At 40.9% G+C, this 27,165-nt stretch overlaps 1 protein-coding gene across 1 annotated transcript; it reads left to right on the top strand.

Annotated features, from left to right (window-relative positions):
- Window positions 1–4,253: 4,253 nt before the first annotated feature.
- On the top strand, window positions 4,254–20,123 carry REEP5 (receptor accessory protein 5). The gene is made up of 5 exons (XM_021524797.3): window positions 4,254–4,442; window positions 4,525–4,618; window positions 13,370–13,508; window positions 18,269–18,437; window positions 19,790–20,123. The coding sequence occupies exons 1-5, from the start codon at window positions 4,325–4,327 to the stop codon at window positions 19,837–19,839; spliced, it is 570 nt and encodes a 189-aa protein (XP_021380472.1). The 5' UTR covers window positions 4,254–4,324; the 3' UTR covers window positions 19,840–20,123.
- Window positions 20,124–27,165: the final 7,042 nt, after the last annotated feature.

Here is a 27,165-nt window from a genome sequence, read left to right as displayed (position 1 = left end):
TATTACAGTGCTTTCATGATCAGATCAAGTAATTTGTAGTCCAAGACCTTGCAGGTAATCATTAATTTAATGGCAATAACATGTGCATTGTTTTACATACATGACATGGCAAGCTACAGGTCAAGACAGCAGGGCTCATTTAGGCAGCACTGATCTCAAACAGGCTTAACCAGATGGTCCAAGTAACACAACATCCCTCGGGATGTGATCATCCTTTCAAACTCCACGTCCAGCTCTGGGGCCCCAGTATCAGCAGGACAAGGACCTGCTGGAGTACAAAGATGATTAGGGGGCTGGAGCACCTTTCCTGGGGAGACAGGCTGAGAGAGATGGGGTTGTTCAGGCTGGAGGAGAGAAGGTTCCAGGGAAAGCTTATAGCACCTTCTTGTACCTAAAGGGAGCCTACAAGAAAGATGGGGAAAGACACTGCAAAGGTGTGTAATGACGGGACAAGGAGGAATGGTTTTAAACAAAGACAGTGGTTTTAGATTAGCTATTGTGAAAAAACTTGTAACTGTGAGAATGGTAGGGTCCTGGCAGAGGTTGCTCACAGAAGTTGTGGCTGACCCCTCCCTGAAGTGTTCAAGGCCAGGTTGGACAGGGTTCTGAACAACCTTGGCTAGTGGGAGGTGTCCCTGCCCGTGGCAGGTGGGTCAGAATGAGATGAGCTTTAGGGTCCCTTCCAACCCAAACCATTCTGTGAGTCCATGAAATACACACCTGTGCTAAAGCCATGAGCTGACCTTTAACTCTGGGTTGATTATAACAGTGGAGTACTGCTTCAGCTCAGGATGAAAAGAGTTGAAGAGTGTTGAAGGCAGTTAAAGAAGTAAGAGAGCTTGTCTAGTGACTAGGCCAGTCTGATCCTAAAATCAGATTAAATAGCATAAAACATCAAAGAGAAAAAGTAAAGATAAGGATTTGTATTAACTGGGAAAAAAAAAGGTAGCAAAATAAATTAGGACACAAAAAGGGAAAATGAAGAATGGAGTATCATGAAAAGGACATAACCCTGCAATACAGTTTTCTGTTTGTTTCAGAGCACAGCCCTCAGCAGGTAGGATAGGCAACTTGCCATTCTGCATGTGGTGCACAATTCTCCCAGCCCAGGTGTGTCCTGCAGCCTGTGAGTTTAGATGTCAGTTCTGCTACTTCATGGTAACCTACTGGTAGTGGCTGAGTAACCTGGACAAATGGGCTGCTGCTGCCTGTGGTTTGGTTCTGGTGTTTAGGACACCAAATCTTTATAGGTGGAAAGGCACTTATCCTCTTGGTCCTCCATGGGGTAGTTCTGCTACATTTTTCTACTTTTCTTACTCTCCTGCAGAAGCTTCTTGAGCAGGTCATACAATCTGCCTTTAACTTTCCTCTCCAGATCTTTCAAGTTATGATATTCCTTCCTCATTCATATTTTCAGGACTTTGTGGGAACATGAAAGACCACTGCCCAATACAGCATGTTCTCCATATTGTGCTGGAAGATTCTTGGTATTTCTCTTTGATTTTCCAGTTTCTTTCTTCTAAAAACTCACTCTTCTCTCACCCTGTAGCATAGGTATCTTAAATAAAACAGTTATGCACCTTACTACTATGAAAAGTTTACACAGCACACTGTAGTGCACTGAAAACATTTGTCTAGCACAGATCAGCTGGGGGAGCTATTAATGCCATGTTTTATAGTTTAGTTTTAAATAAAATAACAAAAAATTAGACAGTGAGTTATTATGAAAACTCAGCAAGAATTTAGTTGGTTTTAACATTTTTATTAAATTCTCTTTTCTATAATACTTTTGTGTCTTACCTGCTCTTCTCCTCAGTCCTTCAGTCTTACAGGTATGATGAAAAAATCCCAAATTTTTAGAAGGACCATATTACGTGCAGAGAGTGAGCATGTGAGAGAAACAAACCCCAAAAGACCAAAATAAGTTTCTACGAGGCTTCTGCACTCCTACAAACTATGATCCAAGCCTGCAAATCTTCAGTTTGAGAAGTGGTCATTTAGGATTTAGCAGATCCTGTACTTTTATGGCATCCCTGCATAATCATAAGTAAAACGAGAGTGATGTTCCTTTCTGCAACCTTTGTTGGTAATTGCCTTGTTTCACTTTTAACCCATAGGCACATTAGAACATTAAAGTATCCTTAAAAGGCAGGGAGTTTCTACACAACGTCTATATACTAGACAAGAAAGGGAATATAAGTTGAGTTGCTAACATTTTTAATATTGCTGTATTTTAAGTTAAGGTGTAGAATTTTGCTCTGCTTGAAGCCAAGAATTAAATCTGTCACAGATCTTGTACCAGACCATTTCTTAAGGCTATCTGGCACTGTTACTAATAATTACTAATTTGAAAACATCAGTATATCCTTTCATACTCTCTAATTCCAGTCCAAATAGTCCTCCCCGTTCTCTGGAAAACCCAAGACATATCAGATGGATCCAGCAGACAAAGAAGGGATAAGGAGAGGGGTGGAACACATGGCATAGGAGGAGGGTCAATGATCTGGGACTGTTGTGCTTCTTCTCAGAAGTGAAGGTTAAGTGGGGACATCAGTTGCTACCTTCAGCTCTCTGTTTGGAGGTTAAAGTGAACTGGACCCTCCTCAGAAGTATAAAAAATCAGGACAAAGGACAAGATGAAACAGTCACACGTGACATCAAAGGACATCTCAGTTTCAAATGTGAGGGGAAAATATCTCTTTGGTTGCAGTTAAGCACAGTGAAGGGCTGCCCAAGGAGGCTGCAGAAATTTTCATCCATTAACATTTTCAGACCCTAGATGTCCAAATCCTGAGCATCAGGATCTAGCTTTAGCATTAGCTATACTTTGAGCAGAAGATTGCACTATATGACCTCCAAAGATCATTTTTAACTGTATCTTTTTATTCCATTAAATAAAAGCAGAAACCTTGTATTAAAAAAAAAAAAAGTTGCTATTATAGGACAAACATTTTGACAGCGGTTATAGACTGAACATTATTCTCCCTCTTCTCCTCACCTCTGCTTTAATAAGATAGTTACTTGAAAGAAGAAAATGTATTTTAGCAATTAAATTTAAATTATATCCAAGATGCTATCCCTCCCAGCTGACAGCACAATGCGATGTTTACTTTTTTTTTTAGGTGAAGTTAACACACAAAAGAAGACTGATTAGTATTTTCTGCACACTCAGGTTCCGAACAACACAGATTTGAGGAGGGCATAAAGAGTCCCAGCACTGATTGTAATGCTGAGTCAAATGCAGAGGAGTTGCTCGGAAGGGTCAGCCCAGCCGAGGAAGTTTCCAGGACTACATCACAGCCAACAAATTATATTTAGTTGGCAAGAACATTGCACACGCCATGAATTCCAGGGTACAGTTACAGCAAGGTGTTGCTGCCCGCGGCGTGGCCACATGCGCCTTTTGGGTACCTGCAAATTGTCATAACCTTTCTTCTACATCACATCAGTGCCTACCATCTGTCTCCAACTTTTGGTCACCGTTCAGCGTTGTATCACGCATTGGTTTTGGGGGTGGGGCACCTATAAAGGATTTGGTGTCCTAAACACCAGAACCAAACCACAGGCAGCAGCAGCCCATTTGTCCAGATTACTCAGCCACTACCAGTAGGTTACCATGAAGTAGCAGAACTGACATCTAAACTCACAGGCTGCAGGACACACCTGGGCTGGGAGAATTGTGCACCACATGCAGAATGGCAAGTTGCCTATCCTACCTGCTGAGGGCTGTGCTCTGAAACAAACAGAAAACTGTATTGCAGGGTTATGTCCTTTTCATGATACTCCATTCTTCATTTTCCCTTTTTGTGTCCTAATTTATTTTGCTACCTTTTTTTTCCCAGTTAATACAAATCCTTATCTTTACTTTTTCTCTTTGATGTTTTATGCTATTTAATCTGATTTTAGGATCAGACTGGCCTAGTCACTAGTGCAGTTCTAGGCATATTGGAGCCGGCTACGCGCGTGGCCTCCTCCTCCTTGCCGTCTCCGACACAGGGGTCTTGTCTGTTTGAATACCTGACCAAGGCGCACCATCCTTGCAGGGATTTAGGGCATCAATGTCCCTGGCCCCCTCCGGGATTAAGGACCTATCTCTGCCAGCGGGGCAAGAAGGGCGGGAGGCCGCGGGGCACGCCGGCTGCCGTGTCGCGCCCCCAGCCCTCCATTTCGCGCAGGGGCGGGCTCGGCGAGCCGCCGCCGCGGAAGATGGATCCCGGGCGCTCGCCGCCGCCCCCGGGCGCGGCGCCACGGGGCCGGGCGCCGGGTGCCGGGGCGGCGCCTGCGCTCGGCGCGGGCAGCGGGGCTGCGGAGCGGCACCAGCGCCATGACCGCGGCCATGCGGCAGCGCTTCGACCGCTTCCTGCACGAGAAGAACTGCATGACCGCCGTACTCGAGCGCATCGAGAGCAAGACCGGCGTCAGCCGCACCTACATCGCCACCGGTGAGCCCCGGCCGCCGCCGCCCCGCCCGCGCCTCCTCGCCGCGGTCCCTCGGGCGCTGACGGCTCTCTGCTCTCTCCCCAGGTATCCTCGGGGTCGTGGCCGTGTACCTGGTGGTGGGATACGGCGCGTCCCTGCTCTGCAACATCATCGGCTTCGCCTACCCCGCCTACGTCTCGTGAGTGTCGCGACTCCTGCGCCACGCGGTGGTTCCGGGTGCCGCCCTTCGATGTGGTGGCAAAGTCGCATCACTTGCGGCCGTGCCGAGTCTCTCTGGGGTGGCATTCCGGCACCGTGCTGCACAAAGTGTTGGTTTTGCCGGCCACCCCTTTCCTTGAGCAGGTACAGCTGCCAGGTGAAGAATGAGGCTTCTCCCATCTGGCGAGTGCTACAGGAGTTACAGATGGGAGACGCCGGCTGGTTTCCACACTTGATTACAAGTTCCTGTAGCTTTGGGGTGGGGTTCCCAGCTTTGTCATCCCCAGCAGGAAGCTGGATCGTGCGGGAGGGAGGGTCGCCGCTTTGAGGGTGTTTGTTAAAACGCTGATGGGTGAGCGGGGCGCACTGGCGCATCGGCGGCGTGTGCCTGGTGCCGGCTGCTGGTGATGGGCTGGAGACAAAGGTGCATTAAGGAGCGCTGTTTACTCCAAACCTACCTCAGTGATGGGAGGGGGGACAAGGAAAACGCTGTAACTCCTCTCGAGCGTGAAAGACTTTTCCTTGGTTAATTTACTTTCTTCTTTTGTGAAGTAGTCCAGTGTGTCATTTCTCCATTGTTGGTAATTGAATTGTTGAAGAGAAGAATGGTTCGGGTTGAAAGGAGCCCTGAAGGTCATGTAGTTCCAGCCACCCTGCCACGGCCAGGGACAAAGTAGTGGGTCAGACTCTTTGTCAGCAGAAAAGGCACTCATGAAAGAGTGGGACAGGTGTCTGTGCTCTCAAGGGACATCAGCAATCTTTACAGTTTTAAAATGGCAAACAAGCTGCCTGATGGGTGACCTATGGACGTGTTCCAAATCTGTTTTACTTGGATATCAGTTCTGGGTTACTTCAGTCATTGTGATTGCTGTCCATCTCTGTGCTTTCCTGAAAGAAAATATACTGGAGTCACAGCAAACCCAGAGACCCTCAGCTCAGAGTTAATTCTGTTTATGCATGAAACCAGGACAGTTTTGTGCAGGTATCTGCCAGTCAGGCTTTGTGTAAATCTGCAGTTTATTTTTCTTGGTCTCTGTCATGTCTGTATTCACTGTGGTGTGTGCAGTGCAGCAGGTATGGATTTCAGTGGAGAAATGCTGGAGGCTGTAACTGCTAGACCAAGCAGATGGTATGAAGGGGTGCAGCTGCAGCTGCACTGCTGCCTGTGTTCTCATCACTGTGGTGCAAACCAGTGCCAGGGGAGGGGGCAGCTCTCTGCTTCATGCCTGAAACAGCTTCAAGCAGGCACAGCTGTTTCTCTCCTTATTCCTCCTTGTTCACCTTCAGCTTTGCCTTGGGTAAATCTTCAGTGGTTTCATACATGGAGGACTTTTTTCTTTGGCAATACAAAAATCTCCCCGTACATCCACATGCCATGTCACAGCAAGGACTCACCTCAATCTCTTAACATAGGCAAAATGAAGCAGTAGTTCTCTGGCTGTTTCCCAGTAAGTCTGGCAATCTCTCCTTTTATTCCTTAGGAGTCTGTAAGTACAACCTGATGAAAGAGAAAAAATAATTTTAAGTTGAAATCCAATACTTAATTTACAGGCTTTTGTGGTTGCAGTAGACCAATACTGAAAAGTTTGCCATAGGTGATAGACACAACTTTTTAAACTTCTAGCAAGCTTTAACTGCACAAAGCAGTAATCAGGCTAGAGATGGAAAAAATTAGTGTTGGCAAGTGTGTAAATACAATTGCCAGCATTTTCGCCGCTTCTCTAAACTTTCCAGAGCTAGCGTGCTGAAATGTAGCTCCACCCATAGTTAGTGGTGGTTAACTGCCTCGTTAAAATTAGAGTGCAAGCAGGAAGGGAACCTTTGATGACTAAGAAATGTGTGCAAAGATTGGAAATCTCTTAAGTGCTGTCATGCTTGGTTTAAAAATAGCGAAGATGAAAATAGCTTTGGGCAGTAAAATGTCTGAACTTACTACTAGTGTCTTCAAGGGAGAAAAGCAGTTTAGTACAATAATGCCTCTCTCTGCTTTGACTACGTTTATGCTGTTACTTCACTTTAGTTGCTTTCACTATGTAAATGTTGCTCGTGGCATTTTACCAGCAGGAAACAATCTGGATTGATTTTAGAGAAGTCTAAACACTCAATTGAAGCTTGAATATTGTCATGGTGTCTTGAGTCTGTCTTCTAGTTCCTTTTCCTCTTTCATACCTTTAAAACAGGAATACTGCTTTTCCTTGGGGACAGTTATTTAGAAAAGACAAAATTGCTTGTGTATTTCTTGTGTATTTTTTGAGAACTAGGACAGCAAATTTCCTTTCTCTTAACAAATTTTAAGGCAAATGCTTACTTTCGTCCTTCATGAAAAATGATGCATGATGTGCCAAGGTTTAGAAGTAATGCTCTGCTGCTGGTTTATAAATATGATTTGAGAGAGTTGACATACCTAACCAGATTCACAATGCCCAGTATAAATATAAGTAGAATTTTTTAAAATCTGTCTGCACTTGTGCTGTTTTCTCTTGTGTCTGATAATCTGGAGCTTCAGACACTAAAAAGTTGTTTGGTTTGTTGTTCTTAATATGTCCAGCCAAACCAGTTCCTCCAAGCATACTCACTTTTCAGTTTTTAGGTTTTAGAATGTTAGTATAAAAAATTAACATGTTTAAAAGCCATGTCAGCAGTTATTTGGACAAATTAGGTGCTTTCCTTTCTAAAGAAAGCAAGTGTTTAGGTTCAGGGAGTCTAATACTCTGATACCAGTATGAACATTTTGATTTTACTTCCACATCTTACGTTTAGGTTAAAAATATAAAGGTGTTTTGTAGTAGCGCGCTGCGGTTCCCCGAGCGGTGCTGTGCTGGGCGGCGAGAGGGAAGAGAACGGGCGGCCGCTCCCCCGGTGAAGCTCTGCTGTCCCAGTTGGTGGTGCGGGAACAGAGGGAGGCGACACGGGACTTGGGGGTGAACAAGATGGATTTATTCAGTGAGCCCCAAGACCTCTTTGGGAGCGGGAGCAGAGGTTTTATACAAGAACTCAGGGAGATGGGTGTAGGAACATCAACCAATGAGGGAATAGCAGGGGGGAGTTTAGGGCAGAACTAACATATCACAAACCTATCGGGGAAGCAGGGAAGTGGAATAACACAAAATAAGCAATAGGGTTTCGAGTCTTAATAAACAGACAGGGAATGCTCTGGAAGCAGAGGAGGGAGCTAGGAGGAATGACAGGGAAGGTTCCAGGGAAAGGGGCAGGGTAAAGGAGGATTGACAATTTGGAGATGAGGGGATTAGGGAAGAGCTAGGGAAGACTGACAGCTGGGGAGAGGAGGAGATTAGGGATGGGGGGGGAACAGATATCGAACAAATACCAAATTAAAGACACACCACCGCAGTGTTTGTTACACAGATGGGTCTACTCTGAACCGAGGCACTAACACATCTTAATCCCAGCAGAAGAGCCAGCATGTGTGGGAGTTTGTTTTGGGGAAGCTGGTTTTGCCCTGAGTCAGAACTGGGAACTGACTCATTGGTTGGCCCTACAAATACGTGTTCCAGGAGGGAGCAGAGAGCAGTGAAATGAGAGGATGCTTGCTTTTTCCCCTGCTTTGTGTTGAGTTAGCGTGTAGGCTGTAGGGTGGCCAAAATGGCATGTGTTCCTCTTGCTACTTCAGTCCCCATTTCCTTTCCAGAAACACAGAACCCTTTGTACTACTGTCGTGTAGCTTTTTGGTGTCTTCAAATAATATCTGTCTGTGCATGGTCAGTGAAACCCTCCCTTGCTATCCTTGATGAGTTTTTCTTATCCCTTCTGCTCAATCCTCAAAATTGTGAGAGAGGGTAACTGGGAGACTTAAATCACAGAAATTGTGTAAGTGCAGTTGGCAGGAAGATCTTTTCTATATCTGCAAATGCATGACTGCTGTTGCAATCAATGAGGAGGAAGAAAGATGGAAAGCAGAAGGCCTTTATGTGATGGATAGAAGTGCAGAAGCCAAAATGATAAAATGAATCCAAAGACACAGGTTTCACTGGAATGATGTGAGATGTCAGGGAGGCAGCCTGCCAGGATGAGTCTGACATGAGGACGACAGGGAGGCACCAAGCTAAGGAAGTTTGTGTGCAGTGGAGTGTTGATTCTGCGTGGGTGTCTGGATAGATAGGTAGAAGTAAATGACTTTACAACCTGCTGTAGAGAGTTGGGCAGACCAGTAGGATAAGCTTTAGAAGTGTCGGTAATTTCATGGGCTTTTAAGTTAAGTGAAGAAAAACCAAACACAAACTTACGCTTGGCTAAGGGTATGACAAATATGCCTACCTACTCATTTCATATAGCACTTACCAGAAAACTGAAGGAAGGATGCACAAAATGGTCCAGTCTTTCCCAGCTACAACATGAGCATGGGGTTTAAGGGAGGCTGATCTTTTGCCTTGAACATGTAACTTTATTTAGTACAAGAATCGTCAGGTTCACCTTGTAAATTGCAGGTATAAGGGTGATCACTTCACAGGAGACCACAGCAATAAAATTTGGCATTTCTTTATTTCTGCCTCCCACATCTGGACTCAGCTCAGTAAAACCCCCACTCCGAACACATATACTACTCAAACTGTGAGTACTGTATGTGTGAATTTACTGTAACAAATAGTTTGTTATGCCAGAGCTAATTGAGGAGCAACAGTCTCTTCTTGGGAAAGAGCTGATTTTTTGTTGCAATGAGTCACAGGCTCTAAGTGAAAGAACTCCACTTGGCAACTTACTAAAATTAGACCAGTGTCTGTTGCTATCAGTAACAGGGTAAGCAACCACACTTGATCGAGGGTAAAGTTTGACTGATTTTAGGATGCACAGGGTCAAGGCTGAGCCAGTGCTCTGGCACTGTAAGTACAGCATGGATGGGAGCCCTGGGCTGCTACAGAATGTGACCACCTCCACCCTTCCCTCTTGGCACCACCAGCTAGCAGGGTTCCTGGGGAACAGATGCGGCTGAAAATGAAGTTTCTCTTGGCTCCACATCCATCACAGTGCTGGCCCACAGCAGGTCATTTTCACTCTTGGTAGTGCAGCTAACTAAAGTTGCTGATCTGTGGTATTTACTGTCCAGACTACTGGAGCTGTTCCTAGTGATTGCTTTTACCTCCAAGGTTCAGAACTACTGTAAGTAGTTGTTTGAGGCTCTGTTTAAAAGTCCTCTGCATTTAGTGATGAAGCAGTATAAAAAATCCTTTGGGATATGTAATTATTGTGCATAACTAAAGTGGAATTTAGTCAGATCAGCACTAGACAAAACAGTATAGTTTTTTAAAATCTGAAGCCATTGTCTTTGGATGGTCCTTCATTTGTTAGAAAATACAGTGTTTTAGTGAGACTGACTTATTTGCTCTTGCAACACAGCAATAATTTAAAAGAAGGCAATCCTAAAGTACAACATAGTGTCAGTGCCTCTTGGTCTGTAACTTTTCACTTATTGATGGAGATTGCATTTCGAATATCAGCCTGTTTGATTGGTGACCTAACATGGAGAAGAATGGAGTGTTCTTGGGTTGATTGTCTGTGATGTCTCTCCTAAGCTCAATTGTGCAGGGCATTACACCAGGATAATATCTCTAGAATAACTTGGAGGACTAAGTTTAATTATGGTGTGATTCTCATGTTGAAAAGAATGTAGTTATAAATGGATGAAAATCCTTCTCTGTTCAGATGTTCTGCATAACTTACTGTGCTTGTTCTTGGACAAGTACTATTTTCTGTGACTTACTATTGAAATAGTGTGTAAGTAGCAAGTGATGGTGGTAACTTTTGCCCTTTTATTCAGCAGGGACATGTTATGCTGGATTTCCCTGTCTCATCTCAGGGACACACTCCTCATTCCAAAGCAGAATATTTACAAAATACTTGCCTTTCCTTGACTTCAGTAAAGCTTTCATTCACTGGTGGCCCTGCTCTGACTTGCTTTTCCCTCCCTCCCTCTCTCCCTGGCTGGGACTGGAGCCATGGCCACAGGAGCAGTTTGAGCTGACGTGGCTGTTCCCTGCTGGCTGTGGTAGGGTGCTGCCCCTGGCCTTGCCCACCAATATCAGACCACTGCAGGAGAAGGGGAGATGTGCTGTTCCCTGCAGTGTGTAAGAAAACAGCCACGTGTGGATTTAATGCTGCGTACATCAGCTGGCTAAACCTGATGGGGCTTTGGCTACTTCTAGTGCTGCTGCTTGTGTCTGACAGTAAAAGCGTGTTGTTCATGTATCCCCTAAGGAACTACAGGAACAGATGGTGAACATTCAAAGGGAGAACACCCATGGCACTGCATTTAGGAGCTCTCAAAGGCCATTTGTTTCCAGAGGAGAGAAGATAACAGAATGTGGCCCATTAACACAGTGATATGCCATCTGCCTTTTGCCACAAAATTGGAGATTCTAAGCTTTTTATTTTGCTTTTTTTTTTTTTAATGGAAGCTATTTTTTGTGGTTACCGAGATGATTTTAATAATGTTAAAAAGGAAAATGAAACAATTCTCCTTAAATCCATATATGGTGACTGGAAAACAGGAAGACTGCTGGCAGGTTAACTGCAAGGTATTTTCTCACAAATGCCAAGCTAGGATGCTTTATTGTGGTAATATAAACCTTCTCTTCTATGCCTCTAATGGAGAAATTGCCAGAATTAAAGGAATTCACATAGTGAGCCTCTACAGCAAGTTTTCCTTAACAGTGAGAAATTTTGCAATTGGTTCCTTTCTCTGCTCCATTTATCCACCACTCCAATATCCTTACTGGTCCTTGTACTTTTTTCTTTACCTCCAGAAGTGCAGTTTCACACAGTGAAAATAGCTCTATAGGTTTCTTTCTTAACTCCTGTGGTGTCCAGGGGCTGTTTTTGTACAGTCACTTCACCTGGTCTCACTAGAATACTTCAGAGGTGTGGGTGTGGAAAGTATGTGCTTTAACAGTGGGAGTAGGAGCAGCTGGAGTTGTCACTGCCTTTGAGACTGCTTGGACTAGGGCTGCCTGTGACAATAGTAGCAGAAATTAGACTTGCTGTTGCAAAACCTGTGATGCTGTGTGTTGGTAAGATCCCCTTATTGATGGGTCATGGCAAGGGCTGCTACTTTTCCCACTGCAGGACACTGCTGGCCATCCTTGCACTCCAGTAGAAATAATGCATGAATTAAGTATCAGGTCCTTGTACTGCATTTCAAAGGAAATTGTTCCAGCAGCTCTGCCAGCTCCCTCTGCTTGTAGTGGGTTTGCTAAAATATGTCACAGGAATTATTTCCCCCAACTCTCCCTGCTCCCCACTGACTACAGAACTAGGAAGTGACATAATCCACAGCATTTCTCAATTCACAGATCAGGAAATGGACTTAAGGCCAGCTCCCTGATTTCTGCCTTGTAAACTTCCCTATGCCTTTTTAAGGGAACTAACAGAAAACTTGGCACTTCTGGTACGTCTCACACATGCTGCTTCAGAAACAATACAGCTGATACTAAAGAAAAAAGTGATAGAAGAATTTAAACTAACTACATTAAACTTGAGTCTACAGATTTTAATCCTCCAGCATAAGTAGAGAGGACAAATGCTCTCTAAGACTCTTAAGATTGAAATTACTAGGCTTGGATTTCCTAGTATTTTCTTTTAAAATTTCTTACAGTTCTAATCTGGAATTTAGTGGCTCCAGAAACTCTACTCCACTACTTTTACCGAAAGAGCACATGCGCTTCTTTTAGTTTCTGTTTTTAAAAACTGTATAAACTTGAACTACATTTGCATAGCAGATGGAGAACAAAAGCCCATTAAATCATTATGCAGAAAGCCCAATACTTTAGTAGAGGTATTTTTACCCTGTTCTTAATACTTTAGTCTACATCAGACTTTGCAAGTCCTGTAGGAATTAATTTATAGAGCAATACATTAGGTGATGCAAATGCATATGGATCTGGATTCCCTCTGCTTATGTAGAACATATGCTTCTTAGGACTTAGAGGAAATCCTATGATAAGTTTCCCTTTTCAGAGAGGAATCTAGTGTATGTACAAGTACATTTAAAATGTTATTTATTAGACCTAACTGTGTAAAATAAACAGAATAATAGAGACAGTGTTATACCAGTGGTGGTGCTGGGAACCCCAGACTATGCAGCACTGAATGAGTTTCTGATCCACACTGTGTGGGCCTTGTCTGGAGACAATGCTACCACATTTTGATAACTTAAGGTATTGTGGGATTTTTTCATCTGAGACTACAACTCTGTTCATAATTCCTTTCTGGTTTCCAGAGGAGGATGGTCACTATAGGCAAGGCCAGGAACGTGTTGTAATCAGTGACATCCTGTGCCTCACAGGACTGGGCTCACTCAGGTTATCTTTTACATGGATCAATAATGCTCTAATGTGCAGTAACTTTCTGGTCAGGATTACTACAATACCTCCAGAACTGGAACCATGGCCAAAGATTATCTCTTTTTTTGTCTTTCAAAATGTTTTGTGAACAAGGTCAGACTGCTCACTGGTTTTATTTGGGTTTTTATCCTCCTTGTAATCCCAGAGGTAGAAACAGCTGGAGTATCTTTTAGTTTTGAATTTTGGTATATAAGGAAGAAGCTTTACTGTTCAAAGATCTTGACACACTGTCTGAGTGATAGATGTTAATTAGTTTTCTTGGTGTAATTGAATTATGGAGAGTCACATATAACAACAAATCTGAGTCATAAAATCCTCATCGCTACATGATGAGACTGATGCTACTGTGCTACTCACTTGATTTATTCTCCTTGCAGAATCAAGGCCATTGAAAGTCCCAACAAAGATGATGACACGCAGTGGCTGACTTACTGGGTTGTGTATGGCATTTTCAGCATAGCTGAATTCTTCTCTGACATCTTTCTGTCATGGTTCCCTTTCTACTACATGCTAAAGGTACGTTAATTCATGTGACCCCTCGCCTAAAATGGGACCTTTTGATAAAACTGATTTAACATCTCCTGGAATGGGTAGATAACAACAGATTCATTTGGAATCATTCCCAGGTCCACCTTCTTTTTACATGCAGGTTATGTGTAATTTACTGTTTTAAGAGTGATCTGTTTACAGCTGATCGTTTTATGAGGCAGGAGGGGAAGTTGGGATAGGTGGAAGGGAAAGGTCTGCTGGGTTTTAGGAAAGAAGAAAAGACTGTAACTGTCCCAAAAAAAAAAAAATTCAAACCAGAGACAGTTCTTTCTCTTGGTGCTCAGGTAAATTTGGACAAATGACATGGTAAGCCCCACAGAGTGATTCTATTTTTGTTTTAAGGGGATTAGTAAAAGTGGCAAGTAAAATAATGAAAGAGGTCATAACATCTGTGCTATTGGAGCAGGGAAGGAAATTGGAACACAAGGTATATTTTGTCCTACAGTTTTAATTTTTAATTAAGCTCAGTTTCCTGAAAGGAACTGGTAGTTATCAGAGGAGATGGTTCCTAAAGTGTGCTTGTTAGTGTGATTTGACTAGCAACAATGATTTGGTTAATGTGTTATCTAAGGTTTCAGTCAACCTTAACATGTTAAATTCTTCTAGGAATAGCTAATAGCTGATCACTCTATATGCTGTTGGGTAAAAGACGTAGCTTGCTGCAGGGGTTGCTCTTTATCTCTGTTATTGGTTTTCTGGTTCAGTGGGCTATTCTCTTCCTTCTCTTTTGTTTCGTTATCCTGGTTTAGTCCCACCAAAGTTGTTAAAACAATTTACTTGCCAGCTATTGTGGGGGTCATTTAATATTTTAGTGATAAGACCTGACGATGTCAAAAGTTGTTTCCAGGAAATGCCATATTTTATAGACAAAATTTGACTGTGACAACTGGTTTACATGTCTGCCTTGTTCCTTTCAGTCTTTAACAAGCCTCAACTGTGGCAATCATTTGGACACCTTTTACTTTAATCTATCAGCTGAATTCATACAGTGTATTTTCAGAGGTTCTTTTCTAAATTCTTAGTGGAAAAAGATGTGGCAGTGGTTTCTTCATGCCACCACAGCTCTCTTTCTGAAGAGCACACAGCTGAAATTCAGGTTGAATTTCCAAATAAAGACTTCAAATGGCTCTGATAAAATGGTTTCAGGAATGCCATAGTTACATGCAGTATTGTAATCAAGGGAAAGGAACTTTCCTCAGTTCTGCAAAAGCAAGCACAAGGAATTAAGTCAGTACACAGCTTTCTTCAATAGCTGCAGAAGGCACATAGAAGCCAAATGTTTGCTCTCGGTAGTGGCTGGCAGGACAGGTTTGTACAAAGGCAGGCAGGTATTGACTGAGAATCAGAAAGTGTTGCTGAATGGGTGGAAATGGGTGGAGGTTACACCACAGGAGGAGAAGGAGAAATCAGGCAGCTTCCACACTTCATTCCATCCATGAACTAAGAGGGTAGTTATGATGTGTCCATATGTCTTTCATGAAGTAGAAGCCCAGATACATCATTCATTAACATTTTGAGCTTGCTTTCATTCTCAAGATGTGCTGAATTATTTGATATCACTTGTAGCTTCCACTCCAGATGGAGATCTAGTTGCTCAGTGTTTCAAAACATGTTCATATATGTGGCTGAAACATTGAGCACCACTGCTTCCAGAGTCCCCAAGTCCAGAGTTTAGACTCTGTAACATTAAAGTTTTCAGCAGACTAGAAAATTTTATGGGTGGGAGAAAGAAATGTTGCCCTTTTATTCTCCATATGGCATTTTTTTTTGATTTTGTGGGTTTTTTCTTGGATTTTATGGGCTGGTTTTTTGTTTTGTTTTTTGGGGGTTTTTTTGGTAGTGCTCGCTTCTTACTTACCTGCTTGCTTTTTTTATCTCTGAAGCACAGGACATGCATGCAACCCATACTTTCTTGTGCATATGATTGGGTTTTAAATACTTCCGTTCAAGCTTTAAAGATTTCTGTGGCATTCAGGTATTAGAGTACAGTATCCAGTAAAAGCAGCAGAGTTTATCATTGTATGAGTATTCTTGGTGGTGGGTGTGACTCCCACCACCAAGTTCTTACTCCACTAATGGCTCTACCTTGGAATACTGTCATGCTATATCTGAACAAAATTGGTGCTGCCAGGGCAAAAACAGCTGCTACAAGCAGGTCCAAGTGAGCCAGACTGAGCTCAGGTGAATTCCATTCCCTATCTGTCTGGTCTGCAGGGTTGCAAGAATATATTTTGGGCTTGGGTTTTTATTTTTCCACTTAACAGTTTTACCACTCTGAGCTTGCTGGAACTTCTTACAACCCTCTTTATTTTCAACAAAGTTAGTGAACTAGCCTGTGTTACTTCATTTTCATGAGAATAGGGGTAAAATAAACTAAGTTAGCAGTTTGACATTTTCAAGCTTTGAAAAGAGTGAGAATCTCAACTTTGCTACGAGTCCAATAGAAAATGCATATAAACATGTTTCAATACAATTCAAAAGTAACAAGTATTTGAGAACAAATCTGTAATTTTTTTTTCTCAACTAGGGTGGGACAAAGCTGTCAAATCAAAATTACTAATTTTGTTCTTAGAGGCAGGGAAAGGGAAATTTCAATTTCTTTTGGTTTTAGAGGAAGTTGGGCTTCGATTTGAGGGATTGTTCTAAAACAAAGGATAACTAACTTTTTTTATGTAGAAGTTGAGATATTTGTGCAGTTTTGTGGGAGAAATGTTGCTATTGGACACAAAATGAGTACACAGAAGCTTGGTGAGTTCAAGAGAGAAAAAAGAACTAATTTTATTTCTGACCTCACAATATATAGAATCCTAAAAATGACGGTGGATTGGAGGATGAAATTGCCACTTTTTCAACCACACTGATCAATCTAAGCCTATCAATTCTCTCTTCTCACAAAGAATAATGTAAAATGATCATTATTTAAATGAACAGTGTGTGAGAACTCTAGTAAAAATATGTAAACATTATCAGAAGGCTGAAGAAGTTTTATGAGAACTTTAAAACTTTCAAAAGAACTGTAAAAGAAAACACTTTTAAAAATCAGGGCAACAGGGAGAAGTAACTTTCAGTAATTGACCACATGTTCTTGAACAGGAAGTAAAGTCAGTGTACTTCTCAGCTTTTAATGAAAGATAACAACATAAGATCCTACCATGTAGTCTTTCTGTTATATTGAGTTCCAAAGAATTGAAGCTTTTGAAAATCAGTGTTTTTATTGATAAAGGCATTTTTTGCCTTTATTTTCTTTGACCATATTTAATAATTCATCAGTAGCTATTTATTGGTGCCAGATTTTATTGCATGTTGAATTATTTGTTTTAGTTCCTTGGAATTTTCCTGATGGGCCACTCTCTCTCGTGAACACTTTACTTTAAAAAACCTTTCTTTCTTTTCTTGGCAAACATTCCTTTCAGTCTGTTTTGACAACATGATCAAATAGTTCAAAGAGGAAACCTTAATCCTTAGCCAGAAGGATGGTAAATTGGTCTGGCACTGCAGAGAAAACAAAGCCAAAATTTTACAGATGGGAAGAGTAGAACATACAGAACATTCAGTCTCCGTATACCTTGTTGGGAAGGAGTAGAGGAGACATATTTCAAAATATTTGGAGGCCTTGCTTGAAGAAGACTGTTTTGTTTGAAGAAGTGTGTTTTGTTTCCTTTCTGCCCAGAAATGTGTGGAAATCCTCAAATATTGAATCCTTTCTAACATGAAAACAAGTCATGTTTCTAGGCTGAGGTTGTTTTGGTTTTTGTTTCAGGAAAGGGTAGTCTGAGAAAAGCTGTTATACCTTCATTTTCTGGAGAGGCTTTTGACATGGAATAATACTGTACTATTTGGGTATAGAATGAACTGTACAAACACTGAGAAAATGTACTTCATTTTGTTTCTGTTTTATCCTGTAAAGTATTTTTATATGTATTTTCATCGCTCAGGCAGATTTAGTTTATGTCACTCCCTGTCCCTTAAATGTTTCATCTTGCTCTGCTTGACTGTCTTTGTGTGATGTATGGCATTGAAACTGAAGCCAAATAAAAGTGCTTCAAGTAGTAAAGACAGGGATTTGTAGTACATGTAATAACTGTGTTTCCAATCCCCTTTTTTACGATGCAGAAATATGACCCCACACTATGGTCTTTGATTTTTCTGGAGAGCAGATGGTGCTCTAAAAGCTATACCTAAAGTGTAATGCAGAACCATTGCTCTTGTTTGTGCACTGTGTGTAGCTTGGGTTTATCTCTCCTCCTTGTCAACTTACCTCTGGGGTACACACAGTACTGTTCTTTCCCTCACTGTGTTTTCCAGGCAGGCAGACAGAGAGGAGGGAGATGTGTTTTGGCTGAATTGAAGTAATTTAGGGACCCAGGCATTCAGTGAGGCCTGTGCCATGTGCTTTAGAAATATTGAGAGAGACTGATGTTTTTGTAGCCAGGTTTTATAGTTCCACCTTAAAGAGAAAAAAAAAGTGCATGTGGTCTTGATACACCTGACACCAGATTGGATTTACTGCTGCAGCCCTCCTCCTTTGTCCTTACACTATCCATGAAATAATTCCAGTGTAAAGATGGCCTGTGTGTGGCTGTCCTGGTGTGCGCCCTCCCGGAGCCCTGAGCGTGCAGGGAACGACTCCCTGCTCCCACTGCGCTCGCTTCTCCGGCACTTGGGAAAGGCACCTTGTCTCCTACTCAGGATTCCTTCCACTCAGGCCGATGTTCTCGTTCTCACAGTGCGGCTTCCTGCTGTGGTGCATGGCTCCGAGCCCTTCCAATGGGGCAGAGTTTCTCTACCACAGGATTATCCGTCCCTTCTTCCTGAAGCACGAGGCGCAGCTGGACAGTGTCGTGCAGGACCTGAAAGACAAGGCTGCAGAGACTGCAGACACCATCACTAAAGAGGGTGAGCAAAAGGCCCTGCGCTGGTCACAGCAAGTAGGGGCAATTGCACTGGGGAGCTCTTATTGCTGCACTTAATATGCATCATTTGGAGGAAACAAAAATACATTGCAAGAGGCAATGTAAGTTATGATGGAGAAGTTAAGTTTGGGAAATGGGGGCTGCAGTGGATCTTGCTTTCTAGAATTGCAGTTAGGCTAGAATGAGTGGAAGAAATGTGATTGGTTTTGTGTCTTCCCATTATACACACCACTAAAAACATTCTCTCTAGAGGCAGATCCAGACATAACTTTCATAAATGCAGTTATTGTTTTAGTAGATCCTCATATCTCCTAAAATACTCCCTCAAATACCTGGTAGTATAGAGGGTCTCCCAGATGTGCAATAAACAATTAACAACAATACACAGCACTGTGGAAAGTGCAGTTTTCCCATGTATATGTTTTTTCCTTCCTCTGGAGATCAAAGGATTCCTCGCTTTAAAGGAATTAACTTACGTTTTATTTTTATGTGTTATAACAGCCTGTAGATTGCTTAAGTTTTTTATTTCCTTGCATTCTGTAGTGAACCCTTGCATTCTAAAATATCTGATGATAGTTTTATGAATAAGAGAAGGAGATGTATTAAGTAGCTAAAATAAAGGATTTTTTAAGTTTCACTTGAAAGGATTTTATCTGTATTTCAAAGCATCTTAATGCTCCTCTCCACCAAACAATAAGTGCAGCTTCATTTCATTTTACCAACTTTCCTGTCTGCTTAAAAGATCTGCCTTGCTCAACTATTCTTGGAAATTTTGCTGCATGATTCTTCCCAAGTCCTTATTGTTAGGCATGTATGTACCTTAATTAATGTCCTTTAATGCTGCATGTGGGATTTTCCTGCCCTTATTTCATCACTTATTCTTTCTTTTTCCTATTTTTATTCATAAAGATTTCTACCAAAAAAACCCAACAAACCTAACAGTAACAACAAAACAAACCAAACAAAACAAAACCACCAAAATAAAACAATAGCCTTTTTTAAGTGACCATGCATACACAAATATTAGTATTATTCCAAGCCTGTTTTATCATTATGGTATATTTCTTGCTGCAAACCTGTATGTCCTTAACACTATGAGCAGCCCTGTTTTAACAATACCACAGTTACTTTTCTACTCCTTACTTATGTTTTATTTTTGAATGGTTTTTATGATAAGTTTTATCACTATATCTAGGTGTATACAAAAGCTATGATTTTCTTCTGTGTTCTTTCTCTTGTGAGTAAAAAGAAATACTTTTCCATTCAGTTCGAGAACATTTGATAACCCACTTTGTCTGTGGGCCTATGACTAAACTTGATTTTATTTTCCTGCAGCCAAGAAAGCAACAGTGAACTTGCTGGGTGAAGAAAAGAAGAGCACTTAAACTGGATAAGTTTCCCTACCACCTCCTTTGTGCAGCTTGATGTTACTGGGGACTGTGGTATAAGTTCAATAATATTGCCTTGGAAACATTTTGACATATTAAAGGAATGTGCTGTAAGGTTACTTACTACTTTGCTGTGACTGGTAGAGAGTATGCATTTTTATTTAAAAGCAATGCAGTGGGCAGCATCTGAAGCTTAATGAAAATATTTTATTCATCTTCATGCAGAAGAAGTCTTTCAGTAATCTCTGCAGTAACATAAATAAAAAGTATATATCACTCAGGCTCTGCACTTTACTTGTCTCTTTGTGTATGAAATTACTCTTTGATTGTGGTGGTGCATCTGGTAGCACAAAGCTATTTCATAGGGAAAATTCTGAATGGATCTTCTTGAATATACAGGGAATTATTGTTAGAGATGGCATAATGGATGTATTCCCCACCACTAGAGCTGTAAATTGTGAAATTATGTGTTCTAGCCACCTGATTATAGAGATTATTCACTGTTGCATGTTTTGTTGTAACACAGTATTTGGTACAATGTGTGTATTCTTAAATGGATGGATACTAAATATAGGAAAGAATAACTTCCTTGGAGTGATCAAGCTTATATTGGCCTGGAGTGATTTGCTAGAAATGGATGCATTAAATCCCACAAGATTAACACAGCGTGACTGAAGTACAACTTCTTGCCTATTCTTGCTAAAACAAGTTGTTATCCAAAATTGTTCAAAGTGTGCTTTTTAAGATCACATTCAAAAAGCACAAGCCACCTTTAGCTAAGGAGTGGTACCATTACAAACATTTTTAACATTTTTTCCCGAATTCTTTTTAAAGTATCACCTGCCTTGAATGTCAGTCCTCAGAATTATTTCGTTAAGGGGACAGACCACAACTCTCACAAGCTTTTTTTGCTCATAAAGATCTGCAATCTCTTCTGACTATACTAAGAACAACTTTCTGTAAGCACTTAAACTTCCTGAGTGGAGATGCTCTTCTTGTTACTTGATATATTCCTGATCAATCAGTAGGAGTGCAGCCAAAGTTGCTAAGAGAATAACAGGGTTTTTTACAATCAATGTAAAAAAAATATTTTTTCTTAGATTTGTATCTCTTTCACACTGTGGTATTTTCAACAAAAACGATTACATTAATTAGTTAGGCATGAATTACTGAAATTTCTGTGTTTTCATCTCCATGGTGGCATTTCTTTAAAGCTTAAAGTAATGGTACGACAATTCTCAGAGCTCACAGAACGTGCAGAAAGGAATCTTAGACTTTCGATGGGATAAAAATTATTTCCAGTACACCATCTTGAGTTCTAAAGATTTAATCTTAAAAAAAAGTTTTGAGGACTTCTGACTTTCTTTACCAAATTGTTGTATAAATATTCATTGCAAATTTTCAGATGCAGGAACTACAAAAGTGTGAAGCACACACTGCAACTCAGCAGGTCAGTTTTAACCTGGAGAGAGATGTTGTATAAGAGGGGATGTAAAAGTGTCGTAGAAGAAAGAATTTTAAGCTTTGAGCTGGAAAACATAGCCCTTGGGGCTGGCATCTTCAATAGGGAAATACAAGACCTGCTGTACCTTGTGCTCTGTAGGACAGCATGCAGTTTGTCTTTTGAAGAAAAAGTGAAAGATTTCTTAGCTAATCGTTCCTTGACAAGTTTTTTTTTTACAAGGGGATATGCTGAAGAGGATAAAGTTTACAGCAAAGTTCTAGGTTTTAAGCATGTGAGAAGTTTGAAGTGTATCACCATTTAACTGGTTTAATTTCTTGTCTTGACTTCTGTCATGAGCCCACTGGACTTTCTGGTAAGCCTTACTAGACCTTAGTCCTATGTTTTAAACTCTGTCATCTCTATGTAAAGCACTCATGTGGCCACTGTAATTTAGTTTCACTTCTTGAGATTAGAAGTAACTAGATGAAAATAAATGAGGATTCTTAATAGATTATTTTATTTCAGTGCAAAGCACTACGTAATTTACTTACCTAAAAACTTACAGTAAATTTCAGATTTTTCAAGCATAATGATGTCTGTAATAGAGACAGGATTTATTTTTATTTTCTTATACTACTAAACAGTTCTTCCACTGTTATTAATGGGGATAAAACATTCTAGATAGATGTTAGGTAAATGTTGAAACAGTCCCTTGCATCTCTCTGAGAACTTGAAAGGCTTTAAATCAATTTCTTGTCTTTACCAATTTGATATTATCAGCATATACAATTAGTGCTCTTCTGTCAGATTTCTACTTGAATTAGAACTACAGTCTGTTGTTAACAGAAATTGTCCTTGGTTTTTTGCCTTGATGCAAGTAGAAATGTCTGAATTTCTGCAGCAAGTTATCCTTTCCTGGAAGTAGCTCCACAGGGCTGGCCCCGCAGATCAGTGCTTTTCTTTGTGTCTTCACAACATTTATGTACAAATGTTGGTAACACATCTGCTCCGTGTCTTTGCTGAAGCTGTAATGTGCTGAATAAAAATGGACACCAATAAAGAGATTCCTATGGGACTGGTATGATGTCTCAGTATTTCTTAAGAACCTTATACCTCTACAGTGAAAACCTAGCTACTTTAGGAAGGCAGAAGGTCTTTACACGGTATTCACTTTTTATTCCCCTTCCCTGAAGTTCATTACTGTGGAACCACTACAAACTTCTTAAAATCCAAAAGAAGTGTCTCTGTCCCATGCCAATCTGAGCATGCAGCCGAACAGGCTTAGACCATCTGCCCCTTACAGAAGAGTTTGGAATGCAGAGCTCTTGCCAGCTGTGAGCACCACAAGCATCTTTCTAGGCTTCATGCCCTGGCTTACCTGGGAGTCATTAAGGTGTCGGATTCTCTAGAAACATAGCAAGGAAAGACTGTAAACTATAGGGATTTTGAAGTTTTTCCTCTCCCATAAGGTTTCCTGGTGTTCCATAAATTACCTCAGCAAACAATGCTGAATACTTTTTGGCAGTGGTGTTCCACTTACCTAAAACTTCTGTTGCTACTCTTTATAGGACATTTTGTCTGCTTTATCTGACTCCTTTCCAAACTCAGCAAAAAAGGAGAGTAAGTTCAGGAAAACGTAACGTCCCCCACCAATGTTAACATCACCTCTAGTGATAAAATAATGAAAACTCTCCAAACCAGAACAATACAATTAACAAAGGACTATCTTATAAGTAGTGGAAGGTGTGACTAGAATTTTGTCAGGTCAAACCCTCACTACATTTAATTTGACAAATAAAATGAAGTTTCTTGAGTTTGCATTCTAGTCTTGCCAACTCTTTCTAAATAATCTGAGAATCAATTACAATTTTTATTACTAATTCCTTAATCATCTTTACCCCCATTTCATATTCCACAAACAATAGCTTCCTTATGCAAAGGAGGAAGAATGGAGTTTTGTAAAAAAAAAACAGAATTCCTTGTAGGTCATGGGAGAGTCTCATTTTCTGTAAAGAGCAGCTGACAAATATGATGAACATCTTGTCTTCTAGAGAACTTCTACATGCAGTGTGATGGGGAAACTGTTCTTGAGGAATGACAACCCATGGCTACTAAGGAAGTCCTCAGTTGTGCAACCACGTTGTTACAGTTTTATGAAAATTGTGCTTCCTACTGGTACAGAATTAAGAGATTCTGTAGCAAAATATTTTCAGACAACCACATGAACTCATGAACTAGTCAAGTAAAAATAATTTAAAATGAACTTTGAATTTAGCATACTTTGCAATGCAATGTAATTTACACCTTTGCTGAGGCAATGAAATTTCAAAGAAGTTTATATTTTGTATTGCTGGATCTTTGCAGGAGAAGAATACTTGAAAACTTCTTAAACATGTCCAAGTTCTGCTATGTGAGAAGCAAACAGACAAAACACGGAAAAACTACATGCCAAAGAACCGTCAAACCTTGGCAGAAAAAAAGAGGCACACATGCTGTTTCATAGGAAATAGCACTACAGTTCAGGCTGCTCAGTTCCTAACTGGAGTGTCCTCTGCTCTTCCCAAATCCCAAACTACCAAAGACTTACCTGTTCCTCTCCATCTCCCTTACACAACCACTATGGCAAGGAGTAATTAAAAAAAAAAAAAAACTATATAATAATAATCATCTTTTTATTTAGGGGGAAAAAACATCTTTGGGGTATCCCTTATCCTAAGAGAGAAAATAACCCCAAAAGGGCCAGTTTTTAACAGGAAGAAGCTAAATTACTGATGTCCAGTGACAGAACGTGTGGGAATCATTTGAAGCTGTGCCAGGGGAAGTTCAGAGTTGACACTGGGAAGCATTTCTTTACCAGGAGGGTGCTCAGACCTTGGAACAGGCTTCCTGGAGAAAGTGGTCAATGCCACAAGCCTGTCGGTGTTGAGGCATTGGGAAAATATCCTTAATAGTGTGCTTTAACTATTGGTCAGCGATGAAGTGGTCAGGCTAGTTGGTTTGGATGATTATTTTACATCACTTCTCTTCCTGAAATACTATATCCCATTCCATTCCATCCCGTTCCATTTCACTGCATGTGTAGCTCCAGAGGAGGAATCAAGAGAGCCACCATCTCTCATGCTCCAAAGTAAAGCACATAAAAATATCCCACAATATGTGCCCCAAAAGGGAGTTCTGGTGACAAGTTTCTGAAACACACACAAGGAACAGGATGTACATACAGGCAAGTTTTTTTAAGACCAGGTGTTTTTCACAATGCTGTTGAGTTGCTTCATGGCTGAAGGCTGACAAGTACATATGGTTACACATAATTGTCGCTTCCCAAGTTAAAACACATTTCAAAATAACCTTTTTAAGCTTCCTCTCTATAATTACTTAATTAAGAATTGAGTAATTAAGGTTGTGCTTCTGCTATAGCAGCCACATGCTATATACATCTGAAAGAATAAACCACCTATCTCACAAGAGTGCAGAATTCTCATTTTTAGTTATTCTGTTATTGATTGCCTGTATCATTACATCTCCCCAATGCTCAATGCCAACATTACCATCCATTCCTGACACAGAAATTGGTGTAAAGATTCATATAAGGATTTTGATCTCATATTTAAAATGTTGTTCAAATTTTTGTTCGGGTACCCAGAAAATTGTATAGGGAAATAACAGACACGTACTTTTAGGGAGCTGGGCTGGGACACTAGTTCATTATCCATATTCCTCTTGTCCTGGATGCTGACTGAATTCACACTCATGGATGCATGCCTTCCTTTGTTACTGTTGCCATCTACAGGAAATCTCGGGCAGAGTGTCTTTTTAGCAATGGTACTGCATGAGTAAAACCTCACAGAAAACTCTAAAAGGCAGGTGGAATAAAAGGCCATTCATTATCACCCAGTTTCCTCTTGAAAATAAAATAAAAAATTTTACTCACAGCATTCAGAATAAACATTGCAATATTTCTGTATTTTTACAGAAAATTTTAGTTTTCTTTCCACTCCCAATCCCACAATAGTCGATAAAATTTTGCCTGTTCCCAGAAATGAGGCGTAGTCTGTTAACTGAGGAGGACCTGAGGTGGTCTTGACCTCCTTGTTTTCAATCCTCCAAAGAACCCAGTTTATTAAAATACAGAAATGAAAATTTCATTTATAAACTAACTCTGTCAGGAAAAGAGGAGGCGTGTTTAACTTTGTGCCGCCTTGTTTAAGAACAAATATTGCTTACATAATGTACTTAGTATAAAGCCAGAAATCATAAAAAGCAAAGCAGTCCCATTTAAAGATAGGAGGATAAGCAGATAGGTGTTAGGGAACTCAGTCTTCAACCTCCTAATGGTAGTAGTAATCTGATTTCCTAGCAGGGTGTAAAAAACATAAAGTCAGCTTTACTCAAAATGCCCACAAAGCTTTCTTTGTTAGTTTAATTAATTAACAATTTATGTATTTGAGCTCAATATTACCCTTTTCAGAAGTCTTTCTTGTCTTTCCTTGCAAGATCCCTAGACTAAAATTGCTTTAGTATTTTAGGTTCTTAGATCAGGAAAGCTTGAAAAGCAGTTCCAATAAGGTAAGTCACACACACACAGATAGGTTCAGACCACTTGTGAAGGTATTTAATTTTAGATCACAGTAAATTATATCCCACAAGACTCGACCTCCACATTTTTCAGCTGTCTGTAGTCTGAAGCTCTGATTTACAAAAGTTAAGCATAATGTGATTGTAACTTTTCACAGAGCCCTCAATTTATTTAAAGTTTCAGAAATATTACTTATCAGTCAGCAGAATCCAGGAATAATTTGAGTCTAACAATCTGTGGGCAATTTTAGTCTTTTATATTGCAAGTGTATCTTCCATTCTGGTATTTTTCCTCATGTTGCAACTAATTGTAGCGCTTCGCTAACTATAATATAGTGGATGTGCCTTAATTACCTCTAACCATGTCCAGTTGTTTTCTGCTACAAAAAACCCTTTTCATATAGCATCTGTTTCTATGTCTCATCTCCATGTTATTTTGTAAGCTCACAGTCATACCATTTAACTAACTTCCCAAAATTTAGGCCACACACTGTAAAGATAGCTCATATAAACTCTTAGAGCAGCCGAAAAATACTCCCTGAAGATGTTTGTATATGACCATGGTCAATTACAGCCTTAGAGCACAGGACTTCCTCTCCTAAACATTTCTGTTTTCGAGAATCTGCATAACTGCTCACATTGAAAGGCAAGAATTCTCCCTAATAGTAAGAAGAGAGCAGGAAGGTTGTGTGTGTGTTCAAAGACAGTCCTTTCCTGCAGAATCCAACATTACTCTGGAATGAATTATGGGATGACATGGAGAGGGTCCTGTTCTGGCTAAAATGATGCTGTGTTTGAGGGGTGGACTTGAGCATGGACACTATCACAGAGGTTAAGGATGTGGAACAGGCAGTGTGATTAAAGTCTCTGGTATGGAGGATGATGGATGAAGTGTCAATATGGTAGGGCCAGGCAACTTGAGTGTCAGTCCCCCAAATCTACCAAGGCAAGAGCCATGTACTCACAGTGTAGGAATCAACCACTGGATGGCTGGAAACACCCTTTGTCCTGGGTCTTGAAAAGCAAGTCTTATGGGGGAGACTACACGAGAAACAATCGAGTCAGACAGTGGGATTAGTTTCCAAAGCAACCTCACTTGGGCCAAAGAGCAGTGTACTGAGTGGGAATGTCACATTTCCTGTCATGCACCAGCCTCTGGAAAGATCAAAGGATGCAATGGATGGTAAAAGATCACACTGAGAGCAGTGGGTGGTGGGACCTTCACACCTTTGGGTGCACATGCAGCAAAGGCAACCTGGTCAGTCAACGCCCAGGGACTGCCCACCAGCTGGTGTGACCCAGTC

Source organism: Lonchura striata, chromosome Z, assembly GCF_046129695.1.
Source record: "Lonchura striata isolate bLonStr1 chromosome Z, bLonStr1.mat, whole genome shotgun sequence".
Taxonomy (NCBI): Eukaryota; Metazoa; Chordata; class Aves; order Passeriformes; family Estrildidae; genus Lonchura; species Lonchura striata.
The sequence above is the reverse complement of the archived record's forward strand: the minus strand, read 5'-3'. Positions and strand labels throughout refer to the sequence as shown.

What these genes read in the sequence shown, in the direction of transcription:
- REEP5 (XM_021524797.3), top strand. Translation starts at nt 4,325, where the DNA reads ATGACCGCGGCCATGCGGCAGCGCTTCGACCGCTTCCTGCACGAGAAG. An exon ending in GCCTACCCCGCCTACGTCTC is followed by an intron (nt 4,619 to 13,369) that starts GTGAGTGTCGCG and finishes TTCTCCTTGCAG; the next exon opens with AATCAAGGCCATTGAAAGTC. An exon ending in CTTTCTACTACATGCTAAAG is followed by an intron (nt 13,509 to 18,268) that starts GTACGTTAATTC and finishes TCGTTCTCACAG; the next exon opens with TGCGGCTTCCTGCTGTGGTG.